At 29.0% G+C, this 23,620-nt stretch overlaps 1 protein-coding gene across 1 annotated transcript; it reads left to right on the top strand.

Annotated features, from left to right (window-relative positions):
• Positions 1 to 3,788: 3,788 nt before the first annotated feature.
• On the top strand, positions 3,789 to 20,515 carry LOC147808617 (RWD domain-containing protein 1-like). Its single transcript, XM_087163473.1, has 7 exons — positions 3,789 to 3,948; positions 6,385 to 6,465; positions 7,700 to 7,827; positions 8,501 to 8,644; positions 13,819 to 13,942; positions 15,720 to 15,782; positions 20,256 to 20,515. The coding sequence occupies exons 1-7, from the start codon at positions 3,876 to 3,878 to the stop codon at positions 20,336 to 20,338; spliced, it is 696 nt and encodes a 231-aa protein (XP_087019599.1). The 5' UTR covers positions 3,789 to 3,875; the 3' UTR covers positions 20,339 to 20,515.
• The last annotated feature ends 3,105 nt before the right edge of the window (positions 20,516 to 23,620 follow it).

Genomic DNA, 23,620 nt, shown 5'->3' with positions numbered 1-23,620 from the left:
CTTTCTTTAATGATTTCTTTTTAAATAAATAAATAAACTCATTATTGGGTATTGACATGTATATTGGGTAAATATTTTTGGCAATCTATTTTAACTTCAAGACGTTCCTCGAATCATTTTCGCCAGAAAGAATAAAAAAAGCGAAAGTTTTAGCAACTTTATTTCGAAGCAAAGCTTTAAATTTAAGCTACATAGTATACTATTTTGCTATAAAGAATTATCAGGAATTTAAAATTGACAAATTCCTTATATATTTTAAAAATTATGGAATTCTTTCAAAAAATCGACATTATGGAGACATTTTTCCAATTAAAAATTTATAAAAATTAAAGGAATTCTCAATTTTTCACTAATTAATTTATTAAAAACAGCATATTTTTCGATTTTTTTCCTTTAGAAATTTATTAAAAACAAATTCGTCCTAATTTTTCAACTTAAAAAATTAAAAAGCGCGAAATATTTTTCAATTTTTGCATGGTTTTATGAGGATTGGTGTAAATTTTCAATTATAAAAAAAATGGATCACTAAGTTTCTCACAAACTTTTGGTTTTTTTTATTTTTATATTGAGCCCAGCCAACTATTACTCTTTTTGTAAAATATTAGAATGGTAGACATTTAAAAGCCAAAGTGTTCAGAATTTTTGGTAATTTTGCCAACATTTTAAAAGCCTCAACAAGAAAGAGCTGAAAAAAGTGGCGTCGCATATGAACTTTTAAATCATTTATACTAAGTGAAGTGGAAAATATGTTTAAATGAATAAAAAAAAAAAAATACAACTTTGCAACCACTAGAATAAATTTTTACGAAAAGCGTAAAAAGTTGGCAGCCCTGTTTTGATTATTTGCACCATTTTTAGTGGGCGCTGACTAAAAGGTATAAAAAAAATTAAGAGGCCTCTTTTCTCTTGACCGAACTCAACAGTCAAAGAGGTGGAGACGCAGAGGGAAAATCCTAAATATGCTTTAAAATCTTTTTTATTTAATATTCATAAAAAGACTGAGCTGAAATATATATACACTACTCAGCTGTGTCCTCCGAAATATGTGAATTATAAGGCTGTTATCCAATCAAAATTAGAATAATTTAGTGTGAGGCATTTTAGAATCTCGATTAAATTTTTTCTGACAAGATTACACCAAGATCAAGAAACATATGAGGTTAGAATTTTTTTTAAGGCGGGTAGTTCAGAACTGAGAAGATAAATTCGCGTCTCTGATATCAAATCTGCTATCGGTTTTTCTTAACAAGCTACTGTTTTATAGAAAGCCTCCACACAGTTTCTAATAGGTAGTTCGATCAGACCATTATGAAGGTAAACTAGTTTCCAAAAAAGCTATTCAATAGAAAATCTGAGAAAAATAACCGGAGCAAATATACGTCTAATTTTTTTTTAAATTTATGAATATAATTGGTTTTTCTTATTTACTTGTCAACCACCAAAGATTCAATTCTCACATATATATGATAACTTTCTCTCAATTATTTTTAAAATAGAATTTGGTTTCATGCGCACAATTGGTACACTTTTTAAATAGTCTGCGCGAACTACTTATAAAAAACCACGTGAAGGCTTTCTGATGTAGGAGGTGATGATTTGGCCCTGATTTGCCACTTTCATTCAGAGCTGTTTTTCCTATATTGTTTTATAATTTTTATTTTTATGTTTCACTCGGATATCACGGTTTTTCTAGTCTTGTTCTTCATCGTTATTTCCTAGTTTCGTTGGCAACTTTGTTTTTCATGTTTCAAATTACTTTTGTTTTCTTCAACCACGTCTGGCAAGTCTTGAGAATGGGTTCCGGTTTTTGAGCGCTTGGAATGTGTCGACTTCTATTACCATCTTTTTCTTTTTAAAGCCAATGCAGTTTTTAATCAAAACAACTTTTTTAATTTCTCAAAAAAAAAAGGGGGAGTCTTTTTAATGACTTCTTCAAACACAAGGTACGCATTAGGATACCTCACTAAATGAATGGTACCCACAACCTGGAAAAATTAAAAAGTGGTGACGAGCTTTCTCAAGACTGCTTAATTTCATAATTTAACTTCCTATTATTTTTATAAAATCAGTTTTGAAATTTTATATATCTATATAACTTTTGCTATCTGTTCTTCTGTTTGATTATCAATAGACATCACCGTCTAATTATTGTTAGTAATCGGAATAATCAAGATAATTAAAAGACAGGGATATGTATGACATTGAAAGGAATTGCACTTGTCCGGTATTTTCTACACTGATGAATTATTGAGCGATAAATTGCCATTGTCCGCAATCCCTATACCAATCTTTTTCTTCTTTTAAGTTAAACGCCATTAAATAAAATAACTTATCCCAAAAAACTTAAGGTGTAATAAATTTTGCAATTGCCATTATATTTATTACTTGTCAATCTTTCCTTCGTTAATCAACGAAAGATTATTAATTGTTTTTAAAAATGAATATTAATCAAAGTTTCATTGCTTATTTTAAAAATATTTAGTAAATAAATGAAGAATTAAAGTTGTTCATAATATACTTTTTTAATATTAGCCTTTAAATTGGGCTTTGTAACAGAGAATTCAATTTACATGTTCGGAGAGGCATTTGCTCTGGTTCTTAATTAGATTTTAATGCATACATAGCTTTACCGTTCAAGAATTAATGCATACATCAGCTTATTCAACTAAAGATGAATGAGCTGAAATATGGTTTCCATTAAAATAAAAACGAAAAAGGAAGAAACATGTGTACGTGTGTGGGGTGAGGAGAGCATATTATAAAAGGAAGTTAAATGGGAATGTAAGAAAATTTAACACTGATGTATTTATTCACTTACATTTTTTTTACTATGACTCTAAAATGTCTGACAAATTATCATGAAATATTTAACTACTTTGTTTTTAAAAAATAAAAGACTAATAGACGAACACATATTTTTAATTTATTTGGTTTTTGTCGCTCATAAAGACTGATTGCAGATTCATACTATATTATATGGCTAGATGGCGCCAGTATAGGAAAAAAATTGGGAAATTTTAAGTATTATTTTGAATTTTTTATTAAAATTAAATGAAATGAAATTGCTATAAATTATTTTTGAAATAAGCTATCCGTTTTACCACTTATAATACAAAATTTAAAAAACAATCAAAAATTCTACAGAATGAAAGAAAAAGAATTTTAGTTGCTAAATTGAGCGCCATCTATCGAATTTAGAAATAAAGATCTGACTGAGTTCTTCCTTTATTTAAGCAATTTTTATTTTAAATAATATACAATATATTATCTGGAAATCTCTAAGACGGTAATGCTCCTAAAGCTACGCTAAATAAATTTTAAAAAATTGAACTGTTCATAGAGCAAATAATTTTTGAAACTGCCTATTCTCATATTTAACATTTTAATATTCATATTTCACACCATATTACCATAAATATCTTTTTAAATCCATTAAATGATACACATAAAACCTGGACTTTACTTTAATATTAAATAATATAAAATCTTTTTATTTTAAGAACTGATGAAGACAAATCTAGTTTATTGATATAGATTGAAATGTAAAGTATAAAACGTTCGCATCTAGAAGCTAACTTGAAATTATTTATTATACGATGGCGCCATCTATACAATTTAATTAAAGCTTGGCCACAAAAGCTGTGAATGTGAACGCTTTGTACTGCTTATTTTTGTGCTACAAATCTCAGTAAACTAGTATAAGTGTTTCTAATATACGAAAAACTTACCGCCTGAAAACTTTTTATTTTCATTTTTATCATTTAAACTAACCGTAACTGTTATGGATTGTTTACAAAACTTCGGATGTCTGCTGTAATTGCATGTTTTTAAGATTATAAAATTGCTTTTTGTATAAAGTTTTCTAGAGTAAGAAAATGACAGATTACAAGGAAGAACAAAGAAATGAAATCGAAGCTTTGGAATCGATTTATCCAAGTGAAATGAAAGGTAATTCATTTGTATTTTTTCATGTGGTCTGATTCGATTGTGAATTGTGACTAGTTTATTCTAATATTAATATGGTGATTCATATATTAACTTAATTACTGACTTAATTAAAAGGATACTTAATTTAAAGCTACAATTTGTTGCTAGCTACAGTTAGAAAGAATTTAATTGTACTATCGATCGTTGAATATCCTGAAGTAAAACAAATTACTTACACTAGATAGTACTCAGAGGTTAATTGGAATCCCAGGACTCTGAGGAATTAAACTGGTCGTCATTTTTAACCAAATGTACTTTTTGTTTATTTACGAAAGGAAGAGTATATTTCCATATCGATCAAACTACAATCGCCTGCAAAAAATGCTGAAATATTACGTGAAAAATACCGAAAATCTTTCATAAACAATTTAGAACTCTGATGAAGTCTTCACAAATTGAACGCTTTGAAAAAGTGATAGCTCAAATTCGAAGTTATCGTGTTGTAACAGCATTTTAAATTAATTCTGAGCGGCTGACAAAACTATATGGATTTACACTACAATTGCAATGAAAAATAGTGAGTGCTAAAATTGAATGTTTTTGATTTATTAAGAAATTTTTCCGAAATTACTTTTTATTTTTAGCAAAATATTTTTTTCATCATAAAAATAGGCCCCAAAAACTAAAACTTGGATCTTCTCTTGCCTGGCTTTACTGAGTGTATCATTGTTCTTGCTATCTGTAGGCAAGCAAGTAACAAAGTGGTACTTTATTTTATAATTCCTTTAAAATGATTATGGCCAAGTCAGACAGCGATCTCACATACTTAAAGAGAGAAAGAACATAAGTAAATAAAATTAATGAGTAATTAAACTTGAAATTTCAAATATTGAGCCTTCAATAATCTCCCGTAATATCTATTCAACCTAAAAAAAGAAAGCAACTGAGATATTTCCGTAGCCGTATCTGTTCAAGCCAACTACCATTGAAAAGCTACCAAAAGTTTTTATAAATGATTCGTTTTTAAAACAATTCTGTAGTGGTTTACCGGAGTTAATCTCTTTTTGTGATGCTTTCTTTGAAATGTTTCTCATCTGCCTCTGCCTGGTTGTAACCAATCTTTAATGAATATAGGATAGAAATCTACTCAAATCATCTTTGCCTAACTTTTTAAAAAGTAATCCAGACAATAGAAGTGGATAATACTGAAAAGAGTAATACAGTATAGTTTCGTATTGTTTTGGTAGGAATTGTTTCGGTTGCAACATAGAATTGTTTCGGTTCTGTAATCAAGAACTTTTTTCCATAAATACAATAAATCAGTAGAAAAATTTATACTACTATTATGTGCATTTCTATGGTTTCATTTGTTCTATATTCATGTTGTTTTGCTTTATTTAGATATGTGTTACAGTTATACACTATCCTATTATTTTGATATACAAAGGGGCCGGATTAACCTATAGGCACACTAGGCACGTGCCTAGGGCCTACGAAATTCAGGGACCTACGAAAAACTTGGGAGAAAAAAATTTGTTGACAAAAATAATTTAGCTTTAAAAACAAGAAGTGTATTTTGCACAAAATTATGAAGATAGAAATAAAAATATAATATTTTTCGATAATAAATTATTTTGCAGAATCTTATGATCTAATATATTACTTTTTTGCGATTTTTGGATTCAACGAAATCTTGTATTATGCTGTCGAATTCCAAACTACGCAAAATGTCGTATTCAATAGACATACGTGCGAGCGATGCCAAACGATCTTGATTCATTGTTGAACGCAAGTAATTTTTTATCAATTTTAATCTGGAGAAAGATCTTTCTCCCTCTCCATTTGATCCAAGAGTCGACAAATATATTCTTAATGCAATGTGAATGTTAGGAAAAGTATTCACAAGTTTATCTTTAATTTGAGCCTTCCACATTTCTTGTGCAGATTTATGTTGGTATAATCATAATGGTATTATCGATATCAACTACAACATCGGCAGTATGTCGGCATTGCAGATAAAATTCGATAAACAAATTTGTAAATTAAAGTCCATATTAATAAAAATGTAAAAAAAATATGCCAGAAAAATTTAGCATATATTTTGAAAAGAGGGGAGGAGTGGGGGAAGGAGGGGAGGGCCCAAAAACGGCTATGCCTAGGGCCTACGAAAGGTGTAATCCGGCTCTGGATATACATTATCCTTATGCTTTATTTTAAGATATTTGTTTAAGTCATTACATATCTCATTCATAACAGATATGGGATTAAATAGAATAGGTGAAAATATCTAAGTATATGAAATAAATTTATAAAAATTACCTTTCATGTATTTTAATCTTTTTCCTTACAGATGTATTTACTAGCTGCTAAATAGCTGTGTTATTTTAAGAATGATTAACTGTTTTTGCTTATGATATTATATTGATAGTACACTCAATTTTAATGATTTTGATTTAGTTTTGACGGTTGATCCAGAATTCTCTTTTACTGTTGATATCCGTACGGAACCCTTGAGAAACTCTTCTGATGAAGAATATAGTGAGTAATTTTGATTTTGGGAATAAAGTAGTTAGTTTCTTATAAATTATATTTATTGCTTATTCTATATCCTTGTGAACATTTAAGTCTTATTCACTGTAGTCAAAATTCCATAACTCTCTCGGTAGTTTTAAAAGTCCCTAACATTGAGTGTTTTTCTATTGCATGAAATGAAAAATGCATAACTTAAAAATTGCAACTTAGCAAAATGTAGCCAAAATTTCAGAAATTGAAAAGTATTAACACTATTTATTATTATTTTATTTATAGCAATATTAGATAACTCTAGTCACTTTTAGAGGTATTGAAGGAATAAATAAATAAAAATATTCTAGAAAAGATTAGCTTTAGCTCCTCTTGTTTTTTATTTCATGTTTTAATCTCTTTAATAAGTAGAGGTAGGAAAAAAACTCAGTTTTTGTGTTTATAAATATTTTAAATTTTTGAAAATGTTTGTTAAGCTTGTTTAAAAACAACTTTTTTATTTTAGAAGGGTTCCAAATTCTTTTAGTAAGTAATTAGAGTCAAAATTTGTCTTAAAAATTATCTAATAAGAGGTAAAATATTCCCAAAACACCACAGTGGCCTTGTGTGGTCATTGAGATTAAGATTCCAAAATTTTGTGATTAAGAACTTGATGATGGAAAATAGTCAGAATTGTTCGCCAACTGTCTTGATTTCCCACATAAATTAGTGCCTATCAATCTGGCGTTAAATTCACCATTTGGGAGTAAGCAGAGTCCTACATATAACAGCTTAGAGGCTTTATTGAATTATTTATTTGTTTAGTTTAAAACATTAACATTTTGATTTAAGACATTTTAAAAGTTATGTTAAAGTGAACTTTAAAATGAAATATCTGAATGATTGTATTTGATATTAGAAAAAGAATTGTTTTATGGAAAAAAAAATTTATTTTAATTCTTACACTTGTTATCCACACTGACACAAATAATCACTACTTGGCTTTTTCACTTAATTTTTGACTACAACGAATTGAATGTGGTGCAGCATGGTTTAAAAAAACTGCAATTATCCGCAGTATATATGGCTGTATACACCCAATTATTGAGGTTTTTTTTTTGCGTATTAACTTTAAGAATGTAAATATTCATTGTTTAGTGAATATTTCATATTTTACACAATTTTTATAATGTTATACATATGTTAAATTAATATTATGTTTGAGAAATAATTTAAATTTTTTTAAATACCAACCTTTTCTTTATTTTAGTGTTTGTTGCCCTGAAGTTTGAGTATGTTCCCAATTACCCTGATGAAGCCCCACTTATGGAAGTTGAAGAATCAGAAAATATGTCAGATGACGACATTACAGATTTATTAGCTTTTCTTCAAAACCGAGTATATTTGAGATTTTATCCATTTTATTTTTGTACCCATTTGAAATTATGCTGAAACTTTATGTTAATTTAAAATAATTGATTAAAATTTCTGTTGTTAAATAATTGAAGCTCTTAGTAATGTTTATAATGTCTGATTTAGAGATTGCAAGTTGTGTGAAATTGTTGCCACAATTTCTCTAATTGGCAGTACTTGTTCAAAATGCCAATGCCAACCACATTATGCATGTTCTCGAACCCCTAACTTGAATTCCAATTTATTTAAATTTCGAATTAAGAGAAAACAGACAAATTAAAAACTGGTGCTATAAAACTTTTTTTTTAATTGAGTAATGATCAAATCTAATGTAATAAATTCACTAAATACATCCTCATTTGCAGGATGTAGTAGTTATCAATGCATTATCTCTTTGTGAAATGGATTGATTGCAAAGTATTTTGGTCACCACTTTTTACTCATTCAAAACTAGTGCATCACTTGTCAAAGGATGCCATTGGGTTAACAGCAGTCTTACTTTCTCATCTTGGATTAAAATTTTTACTTTTGTCATCTAATCAGTGTTTTGTTTTGTTTTTTTTGTTCTTTAGTCATTTATGTAGTTATATAAATGACTACTGGCATGTACTTTAGTAATATAGTTATGAGTGCTGATTTCGAATGCAATATTTCACAGGTGGAAGATAATTTGGGTATGGTTATGGTATTCACACTTGTGTCTGAAGCATCCGAGTGGTTAAACACAAGACTGGTAGATTCTATAACGCAAAGAAAAGACGCAGAAGAACAAAGAATAAGAAGATTAGAAGAAGAAGAGAGGGTAAGAAAACATTCTCTATTTAGTTGATTTATTACCATTTACACCAACCAACAACCATTATCACTTATGCAAACAACACACTCCCTGTTAATGTATTTTAATAATTTTATAAACAATTAATATTTAGTTTTAAACATTTTATATCTTCTGTGATCATAAGAGCTCTGGTTTTGATCCCTTAAAACATCTCTAAAAATGCCCTTAAAAATATAAAAAAAATTGCCTATGTAGCACAGTGGGACAAAATCAGAAAAATGCGGTCAAAATTAGAAAATTAACTTCAATGTTCTAGAAATTGTTCACCTATAGGTTTTTTTGGTCACTGATTTCAAATATGAAGTCAAAATTTCAAAAAAACAAAATGGCGGATCCAAAATGGCGGATGATAATTGAAAAAATTGCAAATAAATAAATAAAAATTATTTAATAGTAGTTTTTGAGATCTTTGATTACAAATTTGTGGTTAATAATTTTAATAAATAAAGTAATGGATGTAAAATCGCGAATATTTATCAAAACAAATTTAAACTAAATAAATTTAATCAAAATATTTAAGATTGTTAATTGCAAATTCGATTATCGAATTTAAAAAAAATAATGAATATATTTTGCTAGATATAAAAAATTTTGAAAATGTTATAACAAAAATAATAATCTCAAGTTTATTTTTATAATTTTTTTTGTACATGAAGTATTATTTTTATTAAACAACGTTTTTTATTTATATTTAATATAAACAAACTACTTTGGCACTATTAATTTTCCATTTCTATAAAACATGAACTTGCTGAAGGATCTTCCAATAAATCGATAACGGCTTGAGGCATGCTACCACTTTTCCTACTAGGCAATTTTCGAAGAGAACTTATTACTGGATCTGACGAAATTAGAAACATATGTAATATGTCTTCATTCGTGTGTACTCTAGATATCTTTCTTGTGAACTTTTCACGGTAATTTCTAAAATCTTTATTCCTAGCCTCTTGGGCTTCTTCACTCATCATACCTATAGGTAATAAAGCTGATTTTAAAATATCATGTCCGTGAATCAATATCTTATGAACGCTAGCTGGCATTGGATACCACGAATACTCATTTACATATAAATTTGCAAGTTCCAATGAATAATTGTAAAATTTAGAGGAATCAACTGCATATCCACTTGATAATGCTTTCAAAATGGTATTACACATTGAAATCAGATTTTCATTAAGTCCTGTAATTTCAGAAGACTTTTTCGAGTTTTCGAAAAAACGACGAGCCAGATTTCCGTCGTGCGTGGTACCTTTTCCTTGTATAATTATACCTACAGGTAAACCCATCTCTCTGTGAAACTTTTTCTTTATATTTTCTTCTCTGATTTCCACTTTTTCTTTCACATCTTTCCTTTTCTGCCAACACTTCACTTCAAGTCGTACAGAAACATGATATAACCACTCAAAAAAACGAATATAAGCGTGCAGTGTTGATAAACCGTATTCATAAAAATCTGTATTTATCTTCTTGGTCTTTAGTTTCGTCAAGTCGTTCATCTCTTTTGGTGTAGCTCTGCATATATTGCATGTCTGTGCAGACTTTGTATCAGTAATCGCATTGCACGTTTTTCCGTCAATCATTGTCATACCTAAAATATGTTTAACAACAAAAGATTGAGAATTATGTAAATTCACAACTGTAGGGACCAGGTCTTTAATTTTAATGTCCATCATCAACTTCTCTTGTTGAATAGCATCAGTCGTTTCATTTTTGAACTCAAGTTTTACTGCTCTGCAATATCTTGTGGAAGAAGGTCTGGGATTTTGCCACAATATAATTTTTTTTTTAGGATCTCCGTTGCAAGTACCGTAAAGTTGTAGAGGCACTAAGCAAGTCATAAAAAGACTAGCATCTGAATTTGACGAATCTTGAAAAATTTGCTTATACAGGGAATGACCACTACTGCCATCGCAACCCCATTTAGAAATCAAAGTTATGTTTTGCATTTTGTCTGCAGAAGTATAAGCAAAAACATCTGATTGAACTTTTAAGATGCGTTGTGTTGTCAGATCTAGTAAGTCTTGAAGATTAATTTCAGCTTTCACTTCACTTATGCAGATAGAGACTTTCGATGGATAACAATGTGATTTAGCTTCTCGTACTTTGTAATAGGGTGGATAGACATTTATTTCACGTTCCAAGGCACTATTTCGAATATTTTGATATGCGTTTCTCGTTAATCCTGTTTGAACGATTAAAGCTAATGCTTCATCTGGTGAGTAAGCGTTAACATTGGAAGTTTTTTGTATCAAATTGGAGTTATTTAATTTTATTTCTCCAATAAATTTTACGGTTTCTGCATTTCCTTTAGATCGAAGGTGTCTTTTGCTCGCATCGAAAATTAATTGTGGTTCTGCTTCTTCGCACAATTTTCGAAGTTTGCGTCTTTTAGTGCGTTCATTACTTGATGCATAATCTTTTTGCGGCCTACCACGTTTTACAGGAATTGATGTTGAATTTGAAACAGTTTCTATCAACAACAAAAAATAAATAAATAAAATAAAAATAAGAACAATAATTTACTCGCATATTTTATATAAGTAATAAAAATTTTACAAATCATAGATAATTTACCTTTGTATTGGAATGTGTACAATTTCAATTCCGTGTCAAGCCAATCTTTATTTTGCTGGAGAAATAAATCTTTCTTGCGAGTGCATTTTTGCCACTTATTTTTAATAGTTGCATATATTTTTCTTAATTCTGATTTTTGCTGGCCATTCAAACTTTCAATATTAAACAACACTGCAACCGACTTATCAGCATTTTCGTATCGTTGTTGGGTCCAATTAGCATTACTTTCAATGAGAAATTCGAAAATTTGGCGTTTATATATTTTTGATGCCATCTTAAAAAAATAATAAATATTTCAGCGAATAAGTTGCTATTTCATTACAGAGCATTTAATTTTGATATTTAATGTAAAAAATATAAAAATGCCTACCTCAAATCACTAGTATAACTTGAAATTCACTCCGTTTAGAATGAAAAATGATAGTCGAAACACAATGAATGTGAAAATATTGAAAGCACTCCACTGACCTTGACGAAAAATGAATAATTTTTAAATCCGAAATTGTAGATAGAATAGTTCCTTTACATTTTGAGACTAAATATAATTACAAAATATGTAGTGCTGGCACCATTGTCATAAGGTTTGATTTAAGCAGCAATTTAAAAAAAATGACAAGATTGTTCAGCCAAGTAGATATAAGAAAATCTTTATTATAGAAATGACGCCAACTATAAAAATCGATATATCAGCCAAATTCGCAAATATTCGCAGCTAATTTTTTTTTAGTTCTTGAGTATATATACCAAACAAATGTACAAATTTTTTTTTTTACCTCGGCAACGTAAGGCTTTTTTTATAGAGCACCCTAAAGTTGCAATTTCATTGTACAGAGCAGAAATAGGAAAATGGCTCTGATTTTAATAGTATTTATATAAAATAATGAATTCATATATATCTTGGAAATACATTTATGTATAAATCATGCATAGTTTTAATATTTTTATTTACTATAAGGAGTTACCATATTAATAAAAATTTAACTGAAAACTTTAATTTTTTTTAATTTCGACTTTGTTTCCATTTAAATGCTATTTCCATTTATAAACCAAAAAAACAAAATACACCGTCTCATTCCTTGGACATTTTACTACAAAAAACCATATTGAGATTTTTTTTTCTTATAACTTCATTTTTTTTATTTTTGACCGCGAAAAAAGACTTTTGCTCCACAGTGTGTAGATCAAAAAAGTCCAAATATGCTAAATTTTAAATTTTTTTTTTTAAATGCAAATATCAAAATGTGGGCTTTAGTGATCAGCTAAATGTTTAATAATTTCTAATTTGAGGTGATTGTATTCCTAGTGTAACATAAAATTCTGGATTTTTCATATCATTCCTCCAGGCTTAGAAACATTTTAGTACATATCATTCTTCCTCCAATTTGATCGTTATTTTTTGGGGGTTTGTCAGATTTTCACTGTTTCTAATATTTGAAACTAAATTGGTACTTGCTAATATCGCAATCATGCGCAAGGAATTTTAATATCAAACATAACTGATTTAAAAGTTGCTCATTGTGAATCATATTCACATGATTTATAACCTGTATGACACGACTTGCATTCAAGTGAATTAAGAATCCAATATCGTAATTCATATTTACATGCTTTTTAAATCAATATCGCTACTCGCATTCTCGCGAGTTTAAAATCCAATGTGGTGATTCTTATTTATGCTATTTAAAAATCTGATATCATAATGTATATTTTTGTGTTTTTAAAATCCAGTATCGCTATTCATATTCATCCAATTTTAAATTCAATATCGTGATTCTTGTAAGAACAGGGTGCACAGCGTTTTTAAAAAGTGCTTAAAGATGCTTATTTTCGTTTTTAGAAAGCTTTTATTTAACCTCTTAAATGCATGCTTTTTAACTTCTTCCTATTTAAGGGTTACAAGATGTTATTATGTTGACTTTTTCATGATATGCATGAAAATTAAATATATTTTATGATATTTATGAGAGTAAAATTAAATATGTAAAGTGCAATGTTTTTTTCCCCGTTTGTTTTATATCTACTGATGGAAAAAAGGAATTAAGGAAAAAAAGTTGCCTTTTTGAAATTTCTGAAAGTAAATTTTTGAAGAGTCATCAATTTATAGGAGAGTCTGTTATTTCTTTGGAGGATATTTAATAAAGAAAACCTGTATTCACTTTTTTTTCAAGGTGCACTTTTAGGCATTCACAAAGTATATTTAAAAAGTATATTTAGTATATACTTTTTGAATTCATAGACAGTCACAAAGTATATATATTAAGCAATTTTGCTTCTTATTCCAAATTTTGCCAAGTTAATTTTTTTTACGTGATCTAAATAAGAACATCTAAACTTTTCACTATTATTATGCTGTAAGGACAATATTCATAAACCACAGGTTAAAAATCCTAGTCTTTAATCCTCTGTTCTTTAGGAATTACAAATTATTAGGTTTTAATACTAGTTGTTTAGCTGTGTCTTTAAATATATTATTTATTTTTCGACCGTTCTTATTATTCTATTGTTAATATATTTTTAACGTTCATTATTTTGTTGTTAACAACATATTGTTTTATATTCTACAGCAAAGGTTTGAAGGTGTGAGAGTAACTGTAGAATCTTTTATGAATTGGAAATTTAAATTCGATCAGGAGATGGCTGAATTGAAAAAGTTACAAAAAGAAGAGATTGTTTCTAAAAAGTTAACTGGTAAGAGCACAACTGTTAATCTTTAAATTTCGTTAGTCACTCGTTTATCTATTAAAATCTGATTTGATTTTTTACTATATTTTTGTATTTTTATTTTATTTGAAAATATTTAAAAAAAATTTTTTTCTATATTTATGTACATAGTTCTCAAATAAGTCTTTTGTAATACATAACTTTTAAAAAAGCTTCAAAGGAGATAGAATTTGTTTTGATTTAAAATTGATAAACACCCTGTAAAGAAAATATAATGTTTTTTCAAACCCTCAAAATTTCACGAAAGTAATGGAGTCGACTTATACACCCATATTAAAATCAGTCATTCGTGATTAGCGTTGTTGAAATAGCATTGATAATAGTTTATGAGGTTCTTGTTAGATAGACATGAATAACTCTGCTTAAATTTACCTCTCTCGAAAACTATTTTTAATACGTTTTACTAAAATTAATTTTGCCATTTCTTTCTTCATATAATGTTTTTTTTAAACCCTTCATGTTATGCACAGAAATAAAATTAAGAAAACGAATTGTTAAGATAATTTATTAAAGAATATTTTAAGATATTCAAGACACAGTGAAAAGTTACCATAAAGCTACAGATTCTGGATCATCACTGCTAGATACGATAATGTTATTCATCTTTATTTGAGGGCAAATGTGTTATGTTAAGGAGTAACAATGTGAAATATTTTTTTAAAAAAAATTTTGTGGACTTGTAATTTTTTGTAAGTACAGTAGAGAATCAGTAATCCGGCATGCTCCAGACCATCGGTATTTTAGTTGTCCGAATTTTTCAGTTTTCTGGACCAGCTAAAAACCGTCATTTATCATGCTTTTATCAAACCCAAATGATAAAAGCTTGAAAAGAGTAATACATTTTAAAGTTAGAAAAAAAGCTCTCCTCAATTGCAAAAAAAAAAAAAAAAAAAATTGCAAGAAAAATTACATTTAAAAGAATGAAACATTTATAAGTATGGACAAAAAAAACAAGCAAAAGGAAAATGACAAACTCTAATAAGATTAGCAGAGAACAGGAATAAAGAAAAACACAATAAGAGAAAAAAGTCAATGTCCCATCTTCAGAAGTCAGGCGCTCCAGTTTCACCTCACCTCCAAGCCTCCATGCAGTGCCGTGCATCCCAACAAATCTGTAGCTTTTTAATCAAGGCTAATTTGAAATCACTACACCTGAATTAGGTAACATGGTGCGTAGCGTTTTTAAAAAGTGCTTAATTTTCTCTTTTTTAAAAGGTGATTTTTTCTTTACCTTATGAATTTTCACAACATATTATGCAAAAGCGTGATTTTCACCTTGTTCTATTCAATGCTTTTACAATTAATTTCGGCCTACCATCCGTCCATGGCGTATCAAAGTGCCAATCACTTTACATGTTTGATGGAATACTTGCGAGTCCACATATTCTCAATTTCGGGCATTATCTTTTTTGCTGAAAGATTTAGCTATGCACCCTGGGTAAGGTCTTCAGTGTTAGCATTAAAAATTATTTTTTGACTTTTATTTTTAGAAAACAGAATTTTATGTAGGATATTAAATTTGATTTTAACAAGCTTCAATTGAGGGCTCAACTTATACACAGAATGTATACATAATTCACCCTGTTGAAAATATAGTACATATTCTCCTTAAAAGTTCGTTAAATAAGCAAATTTTAACAATGTATCTTTTAAGCATAGTGTTTTATCAATTTATCAGCATTTTGAAAATGTGACATTATAGAAGATCTTGTTTTGTCTTACATACTTTATTATTTTTTTTCAGGACGTGAATTATTTGAAAAGGATCAAACACTTGTAGATTCTGACTTACAATTCCTGCAAGAGGGTAAGCTACTATAAAATTTCCTTTTAGGGAATAACTTTTAGTTCGGTTTTTTATAATTTTCTCTGTAACGTGTTAAATTTTCATGGTGAAAATTATTTTCAAAGAAAAATTATGTAATTATCTCCCCCCCCCTCCCCTCACAAGTCAGGAAGAACAGGGAAATACTGGAACTATCTGGGAATTTTATTTTAAGTCCAAAAAATCACAGAATGGTCAGGAAAAATTTCAATATTTTACAAAAATCTTGAAAATTCCTATATTATCTCTGGAAAATAACCTGTCTTTGAATTGTCAATGATAGTAATCAGTTACTGAGATTGGAGTTAAATAATTCTTACATAAATTATAATATTAATTAATTATTAATATAATACAATATTAATTAATTATCAATATTAATTATAATATTAATTAATTATAATAATGTAAAAATTTCTCATTTTAGTTAAACAGGCATGTTCCGTTATGTTATTCCCCCCCCCCACGAAATCTAGTGTTTGGCATTACAAATAAAAAAAAAAGTTTTATGATAGAAAAAATAGCATGGTATAGATCAAATATGGACTGTATTTTCACTGAAATTTACTTGATAAACCTGAAAAGTCAGGGAATTTTTTTTCTTGTGAAATTGAGTGGGAACCCTGTTGTAAGTTAAGCGATAGCACACATACTATATATATGTGTGTGTGTGTATATATACAATAGAGAACCGATTATCCGGAACGATTGGGATCATTGCTATTCCGGATAACTGATTTGTCCGGTTTTCTGAATCGCTACAAAACACCGTTTTTTTTTTTTTTTGTCAAACCCAACTAATAAAAAATAAATATTTAGAAATAATTTTAAAAAGAAGAAAAAACAATAAAGTAATACACGCAAGCTTAATACGATAAAAAGGGGAAAAAATAATGAAATAAAAATATATACTGGCTTTATATAAAATGAACAAAAAAGGTAAATTAGAACGAAAAAAGGAGGGGAGATGGGCCCCATCTTCCTCCTTGCTTTCTTCTACTTTGTCATTGTCTGCATCAGGACTCAAAACCATCCACTCTATTTTTTACTTCATTATGAAAATGTAAAAATCACAAACATTTACATACAAACATTTAAGCATAATTCTGGATGGAAAAAAAATTCTATCAAAAATTTCTGGAGAAAAGAAAAACTCAATTTTTTTACTTCATTATTCTCAAATGAGAAGAGGAAAATCAGAAGCATTTCTTTTCCATCCTTTTATGGGCTAGAAAGACATCGTTTGAATATAATTCTGGATGAAAAAAAATCTTTCGAAAATTTCTGCGGAAAAGAAATTAAAAATTTTTTACTTCCCACTGGAAAAATCTTTCTGCAAAAAACTCTCTAACGTTCTGCGACAATATCGCCATGATTCTGACATGCGATTACTGTCTAGGAGAGTTTAACTTTCGTTTCAACATTTCGCTAAAACATTAATTGAAATCAAAAGGAAAAACACATGCATCACATTCTTATTCCTCATTAAGCTGAGTGATTTTATTTCTCCTCCACTCCAGTTAAACATAAATTGGCAAGCAGACACAGAAGCTGACATAGTAAAAAGAATATATGTTCTGTCCCCTCCTCACATCCCATTCAAAATCAGGGTTGCCACAGGCGACTAAAATGCAACTCTTGGCAACTATTTTCAGCATAAGGCGACTATGGCAACTTTTTTTGCCTGAAAAGGCTAAAAAAGCAACTATTTTCAGGAAAAGGAGAATATTGGGAGACTCTCTGTATTCCTAGCAACGTTTTTTAGCATAAATTGAGTTGAAAACCTGCAGCCCTGAATTTCTTTTCTTAAAAAATAAAAAATGTAAAATAAAAATAATAAAATTTAAAAAAGTTAAAACATTAAAAAATGAAAAATTTTAGATTGCAAATTTGAGTCATCACTTTTTAATGCTTTCAATTTGCACAGATTCTATCGTAAGTCTATTTCGTTTCTCGATCGCCTTTTCAACAGTTTTTGCAATAAAATTCTGCGCGATTTTAAAAAGCACAATTTTTAATATGATATTACGATGCAGGGATTTTGAATTTGAGTACATATTTGCTAAATTAATTATTGATAAAAGGGAAAATTTCTTTGAATAAGTGTTTTTTTTATTTTTTAATGAGAAAGTATTTTTTGAGTGAATTCTAGTAATCAAAAGTATTTAATTTTCTGCAAATATACTAATTTTTTTTTATACAAAAGTTTAGTACTAGAACATTAACGTTTATCTAAAAATCATCATATTTGCCACCAACTTGACTAAATGGATCATGGTATATGACAATTAAGTCATTTAATAAAATTTACTCGTATTTTTGTTCTTATTTAGGCAACTATTTTCATGCTCTCTGCTACTAAAAGCAACTATTTTGTTCATTTTTTTCTGTGGCAACCCTGAAAATGAATGAATTGAAAAATGGGTGCAGTTGCAATACTTGACCTTGATCCCTGCTTCTTTGCTGTCTCTATGTTCAAAGGGGGAATAGCAGAAATGACGAATAATTTTTTAAAAAATGAGAAAAAGTAGGAAATAAAGCAGGGGCACAGATATAATAGGAAAAATAGGAATTCTACAGTAGCTGTAAGGAGTACTTTCAGAGATTTCTAAGAATCAAAGAAGACAAATAAAATTATTTGTTTTAACTCTCCTTGACTAAGCAATCAACAGACATGATCACTCCCCCTACTTAAGGGCCAAATGATAAGAAAACAGGTATTCAATGAGTAACCCTTTCTCACTGAGCTATGATTGAAAAGAAACAACTATGTAGGGGGTGAGGAAGGGAATGATTGATGATATTTAGTACAAGTACTCTTACTTCTCTTGACAGTGTAGCAGGGGTGATTGTGAGCCCAAGTCAAAATTCAAGAAAATTTCTTGAGTTAAAAAAAAAACAAAAAAAAAAACAGTTTAAATTGAAAAATTAGAAAAACATTTAAACAAGGTTTTTTTTCCTTTTTCTCAATATTTCTTAGTTTACTTAAAATGTATTTAAAATTTTACACATACCTATACCATTTACACATACCTATGATGACCTGGAGAAGTAATTAAAATTTACAAATATGTCTTTCGTTCTTGAGTTTATGATTAAAACAACTATTTACTGATAAAAAATGAATATTAATCATGAATATAAGCTTATAAAGTATCTCTCTGGCTCTCCCTTACAAACAAATAAAATAAACTGTGAACTGTCCACCTTCGAAAATTTGATTTCCGGAAATTTCTGTGATCAATGATTTTTTTAAACGTCTGGACCTTCGATCTCCGGAAACTTCCAGATCACTGTTAGCAAAAATTCCGAAAATCCGGATTTTTTCCGGAGCACAATCAGCCCTGGTGTAGGGAACTAATGATTATTTCTGAATTGATGGTAAAGAAAACATCTTTTAAAAAATAAATGAAAATCCTAAAATCTTATGGGGGAAAAACCTTATTTTTCTTTTTTTTAAAATGGCGGAAAAATGTATCGAATTTCGTTCCGGTTTTCTGATTTCCGGATAAGAGGTTCTGTACTGTATATATATATATATATCATAGTTGCTGTGATGATAAAGTTTTACATAAAGAAGATAGTTAGCTAGTTCAGTCCTCTATTTTAAACTTGTGTGTTTCACAACACTTTATAATTGTAATTTCTATGACAGTACAGAGTAGCGTGAAGAAAATAAATTCTGTATCAATAAAGATGAGTCTTTTAAAGTCATTTACAGAACTAAATCAATAATATCTTTTCTTACAGCTTAAATTACCCGCTGCTTTTTTTTTATGCATTTTAGTTATAATTTATTTAAAAATTTTTATTTGTATTATATATATTGTATTTATATATATTTGTTGTTTTTTAATTTTTGTTTATTTTTTGCATTTCAGAGAGCTAAAACTGGATAATATTAATAAAATATTGTTAATTTATGACATATTTTAATTGTATAATGATTTTGGATTTTGTTTATTTATGAAGTAATATTTTTTTGAAAACTGAATCTGGCTTTAAAAAAAAAAAAAAAAAAAGGATGATACAAAGGAAATGTGTTTTGTAGAAATTGCAAAAGCAATTACACAGGAAATTGCAAAAGCAATTATATCCCATTTCTGTAAAATTTATTTTAGCTTTTTGGTTATTATCAAACCCAAAGAGCAGAATGAATGCAGCAAGAGTTAATTGCAAATGTTTTGCCCATGTTTATCATAAACATGTTCCTCAAGTTCAGTTCATTAAAACATTTCTTAATTAATAACAAGAAACGATTTTTTCTCAGTCATTAATTCAGATTTTTTTCTAAAAATAAAGGAATCAATACATTTAACAAATGACAAAAAAAAGATAGCGTCAGGAAATCAAAGAATAGTAAATCAATAATTTAGTGAATCATTACATGAGTAAGTTGATAAACGGAAGAGAAAATTACTGAATCAATTAATCATCAGTTTTGTTTGGTTTTAGGAGACGAAGAGGTTAAAGTAGATGAATCCCTGTTTCAAGAATTAGATGATTTAGAACTTGAAGATGAAGATCTTTCCAGCTGATGATTACTCAAGATTTAGAATACTTATTGAAAAAATTTTCATTGGAATTTATTTTGTTTTTATTGTGTATAAAATTTCCAAACTGTACTTTCAAAAATAATTAGCATTTAAATTATTAATGCTATCAGTAGTTTTCTTTCAAAAAACAAATTAATGAATAAAAAATTGTAAAAACGATATTTGAATTATTTGTTGACATAACTCATTTTTATTTTGTATTAAATTTTTTGTGTTAATGTTAGTAGAGGAATATGGGCACGCTATGATTTATTTGTTATTTTACTTTAATTACAGAAGAACCTGGATTCCATAACACAAATTTTTCAATGTTATGGATGAAAAAAATTTTTTTCCATCTAAATTATTTTCTGCAGAACAAGTTTTTCTTAATCATTACAATATACAGAAAACAGGGTTGCCACAAGTGACTAAAATGCGACTATTTGCAACTATTTTCGATATGAGGCGACAATGGTAACTTTTTTTGCCTGAAAAGGATAAAAAAAAAAAGCAACTATTTTCAGGAAAAGGAGACTTTTCTGTGCTCCTAGGGATGTTTTTTTTAGCATAAATTTGGTTGACAACTTGCAGCTCACGGTAGCTTCTAAACACAATGATTTTTTTTCTTATTAAGTAAATAAAATGAAAAACTTTGAATTGCAAATTTGAGTCATCACTTTTTAATGCGCTCAATTTGCTCAGATTCCATTGTAAAACTATTTTGTTTCTAAATCGCCTTTTCAACAGTTATTGCTACGAAATTCTGCATGATTTTAAAAAACCTAATTTTTACTACGATATTGCGATGCGTGAATTTTGAATTTGAATAATCACTTTTCACAATATATATATGTTTATATATATTTGCAGAATCAATTATTTGTTAAACTGAAATTTTTTTAGTGAAAAAATATTTTTGTGAATGATTAAATTAAAAGTATTTAAATTTCTGCAAATATACTAATTTTTTGATGTAAAAACTTATTGCTAAAACACTAATGTTTTCATGAAAATTATCATGTTTGTCACCAACTTGACTAAATGGATCATGGTTAGGGCTGCAAGTTTGTAGCGGGAAAAAACACCCCAAAATCGCGGGAAATTTTGAAAATTACACAAATTCTAAACATAAAAAAATTTATTACATAAATGATGCAAAAGACAGAAATTGCGTAAATTATAAAAAAAAGCTTAAAAATACACAACAAAAATATTTCTTTGAATTTCAAGCAATATTAATATTTTTATTTAAATGAACAGAATTTTGGTACAAAGTATTGTACATTGTCAGATAATTCTCATTTATCCTTCGTCTTTCATTACTTAATACATTTTTATACTTAGAAAACGATCTTTCTGCGTCAAAGCTGTTTTTAGGCAACGATAAACTTCGAATTGCCACTTTTGCCTATTTTGGAGCGTTCGGTCTTTGATTTCCAAAACTCAATCAATTTTCCTTCACCAATGCGCAATTCCTTGACCGTTGCTTTGTAAGAAGTAATTGCTGTGAAAACTCAAACATCCTACATTCAAACTACTAGTTACAAGTCCCTACTAACTACTAGCCCCCCTTCATCTAAGAAACTGATCCATATTTAAGAAATCGCAAGAAGCCGCCTAGGAAAAATTAACTGGATATGTAGAAAGGCAGTAGAAATTTCATTGCCCAGTGCAATAGCATGTATAACAATTTTTCTGTCAAAGATTTGATTTATAACATTTTCCTTCTTTAGTGATTCCAATTTCTTTTGTACTCTTACTGACTTCAGGAAGGTAATTACCCTCCCTAAGTGTAGAAAGACCACCTTATTTGACAAGATTGTGATTATCTCTGAACTATTTTCAAGTCATTTTGCTATTGATTCACTCCCCTAACTATCTTATCAATTTTACATGTTCAATTTAAGGTTCAGGAAAATAAAGAATTCTGTTTAATAAAAATAATAATTTGCGCCGCGACAAACCTGCAGCCCTAATAATGGTATACTATGACAATTATGTCATTTAATAAAATTTTAATCGTATTTTTGTTCTTATTTAGGCAACTATCTTCATGCTTTGGGCTGCTAAAAACAACAAATTCATTTTTTTCTGCGGCAACCCTGAGAAAATAAATGTAAAAGTAAGTTATAATCCTGTAGTTTGTTAATAGTATAAGTGAAACATGTTTATTAAATACTATAGCAAATTATTTCACGTATTCAGCTAATGGAAAGTTGTAATTTAAAAGCTTCACATCTCTTTAATCCACGTTTCGTCTTATTTAATTTTTTTTTCTTAGTTTTTACTATTTTGTATATTTTGAGCAGCGAATAATAATTTACATGCTTTGCGTCTATGAAATGACCCTGTATTCTATATTATGTTTAGCATAAGCATACTAGAGCAATTCCAATTTGTTAGAAAATAATTGCAATTTGACATGGTAGGAGTTAAAGAACCACAAATAGAGGAAGATGAAGAGCAGCGACCAAGTCCCTATGCCCCTTGGCTTGGATAGGTGGTTTGACGAAGTACCTGCCCGCGAATGCGGGCACCTCACTTCTTCATCGAAAATGGGCCCTAAGGCGACGGTGACTATTGGCTTTAGAAATATTAGCAGTTCCACAGATAAAGATCTGTGGTCGTCATTATTGGCAGTAACTCCTCATCTAAGTCTTGGATGGTGGGAGGAGGGACTGGATCAGGGAAACTAATTCCGCATCTTTCATGAGTTCCTGAAGTTCTCTCACGATGTGAGTAAATCTGGCCACTGGGTTGGCAGGAGTTCGATGTTGTTGTCTCCTCCTGGGTGCGGGCTTTCTCTTTGGCCTGGCTGGGCAACCTGTGAAACAGGCTGGGTGGTCTTCCTTGCAGTTCACGCATGATGGTGGCTCGCTCAGGGGTTTCGTGCATTTGTACCCTATGCCCCGATTGAGTTAAGAATATTTATGTATTAGCATTTTAAATAACACTTGGTGTCATTACTGAATCGTCCAATCAATGGTTAACTTTCATTAAACAGTAACGCCTACTTTCTGTTCTCTTTTTTTTTCTTTTCTTTTCCCCGCAGTGCGAAGAGCTTACGTTTATTACCACCTTAAGTTAGACGGCGAGCAACGCAAATAAAATTTAATTTTAAAAATTATAATGCAGTCTACAAGGTTAAAATATTTAACATTTTTTGAAAATCCATAACATTTTGAGAAATATCCCCTTTTTAGGCATTTCCAACGAAGAACATACTAAGAAAGATACTTGTAACTTGATAATTATAGTGAGTTCTACTCCATCACTAAAGAA

Source organism: Parasteatoda tepidariorum, chromosome 5, assembly GCF_982258835.1.
Source record: "Parasteatoda tepidariorum strain Cologne lab strain chromosome 5, Ptep-v5.0, whole genome shotgun sequence".
NCBI lineage: Eukaryota > Metazoa > Arthropoda > Arachnida > Araneae > Theridiidae > Parasteatoda > Parasteatoda tepidariorum.
Note: the sequence above shows the minus strand (reverse complement) of the source record. Positions and strands in the feature narration are given on the sequence as shown.

What these genes read in the sequence shown, in the direction of transcription:
- LOC147808617 (XM_087163473.1), top strand. Translation starts at nt 3,876, where the DNA reads ATGACAGATTACAAGGAAGAACAAAGAAATGAAATCGAAGCTTTGGAA. An exon ending in TTATCCAAGTGAAATGAAAG is followed by an intron (nt 3,949 to 6,384) that starts GTAATTCATTTG and finishes ATTTTGATTTAG; the next exon opens with TTTTGACGGTTGATCCAGAA. An exon ending in CTTACAATTCCTGCAAGAGG is followed by an intron (nt 15,783 to 20,255) that starts GTAAGCTACTAT and finishes GTTTGGTTTTAG; the next exon opens with GAGACGAAGAGGTTAAAGTA.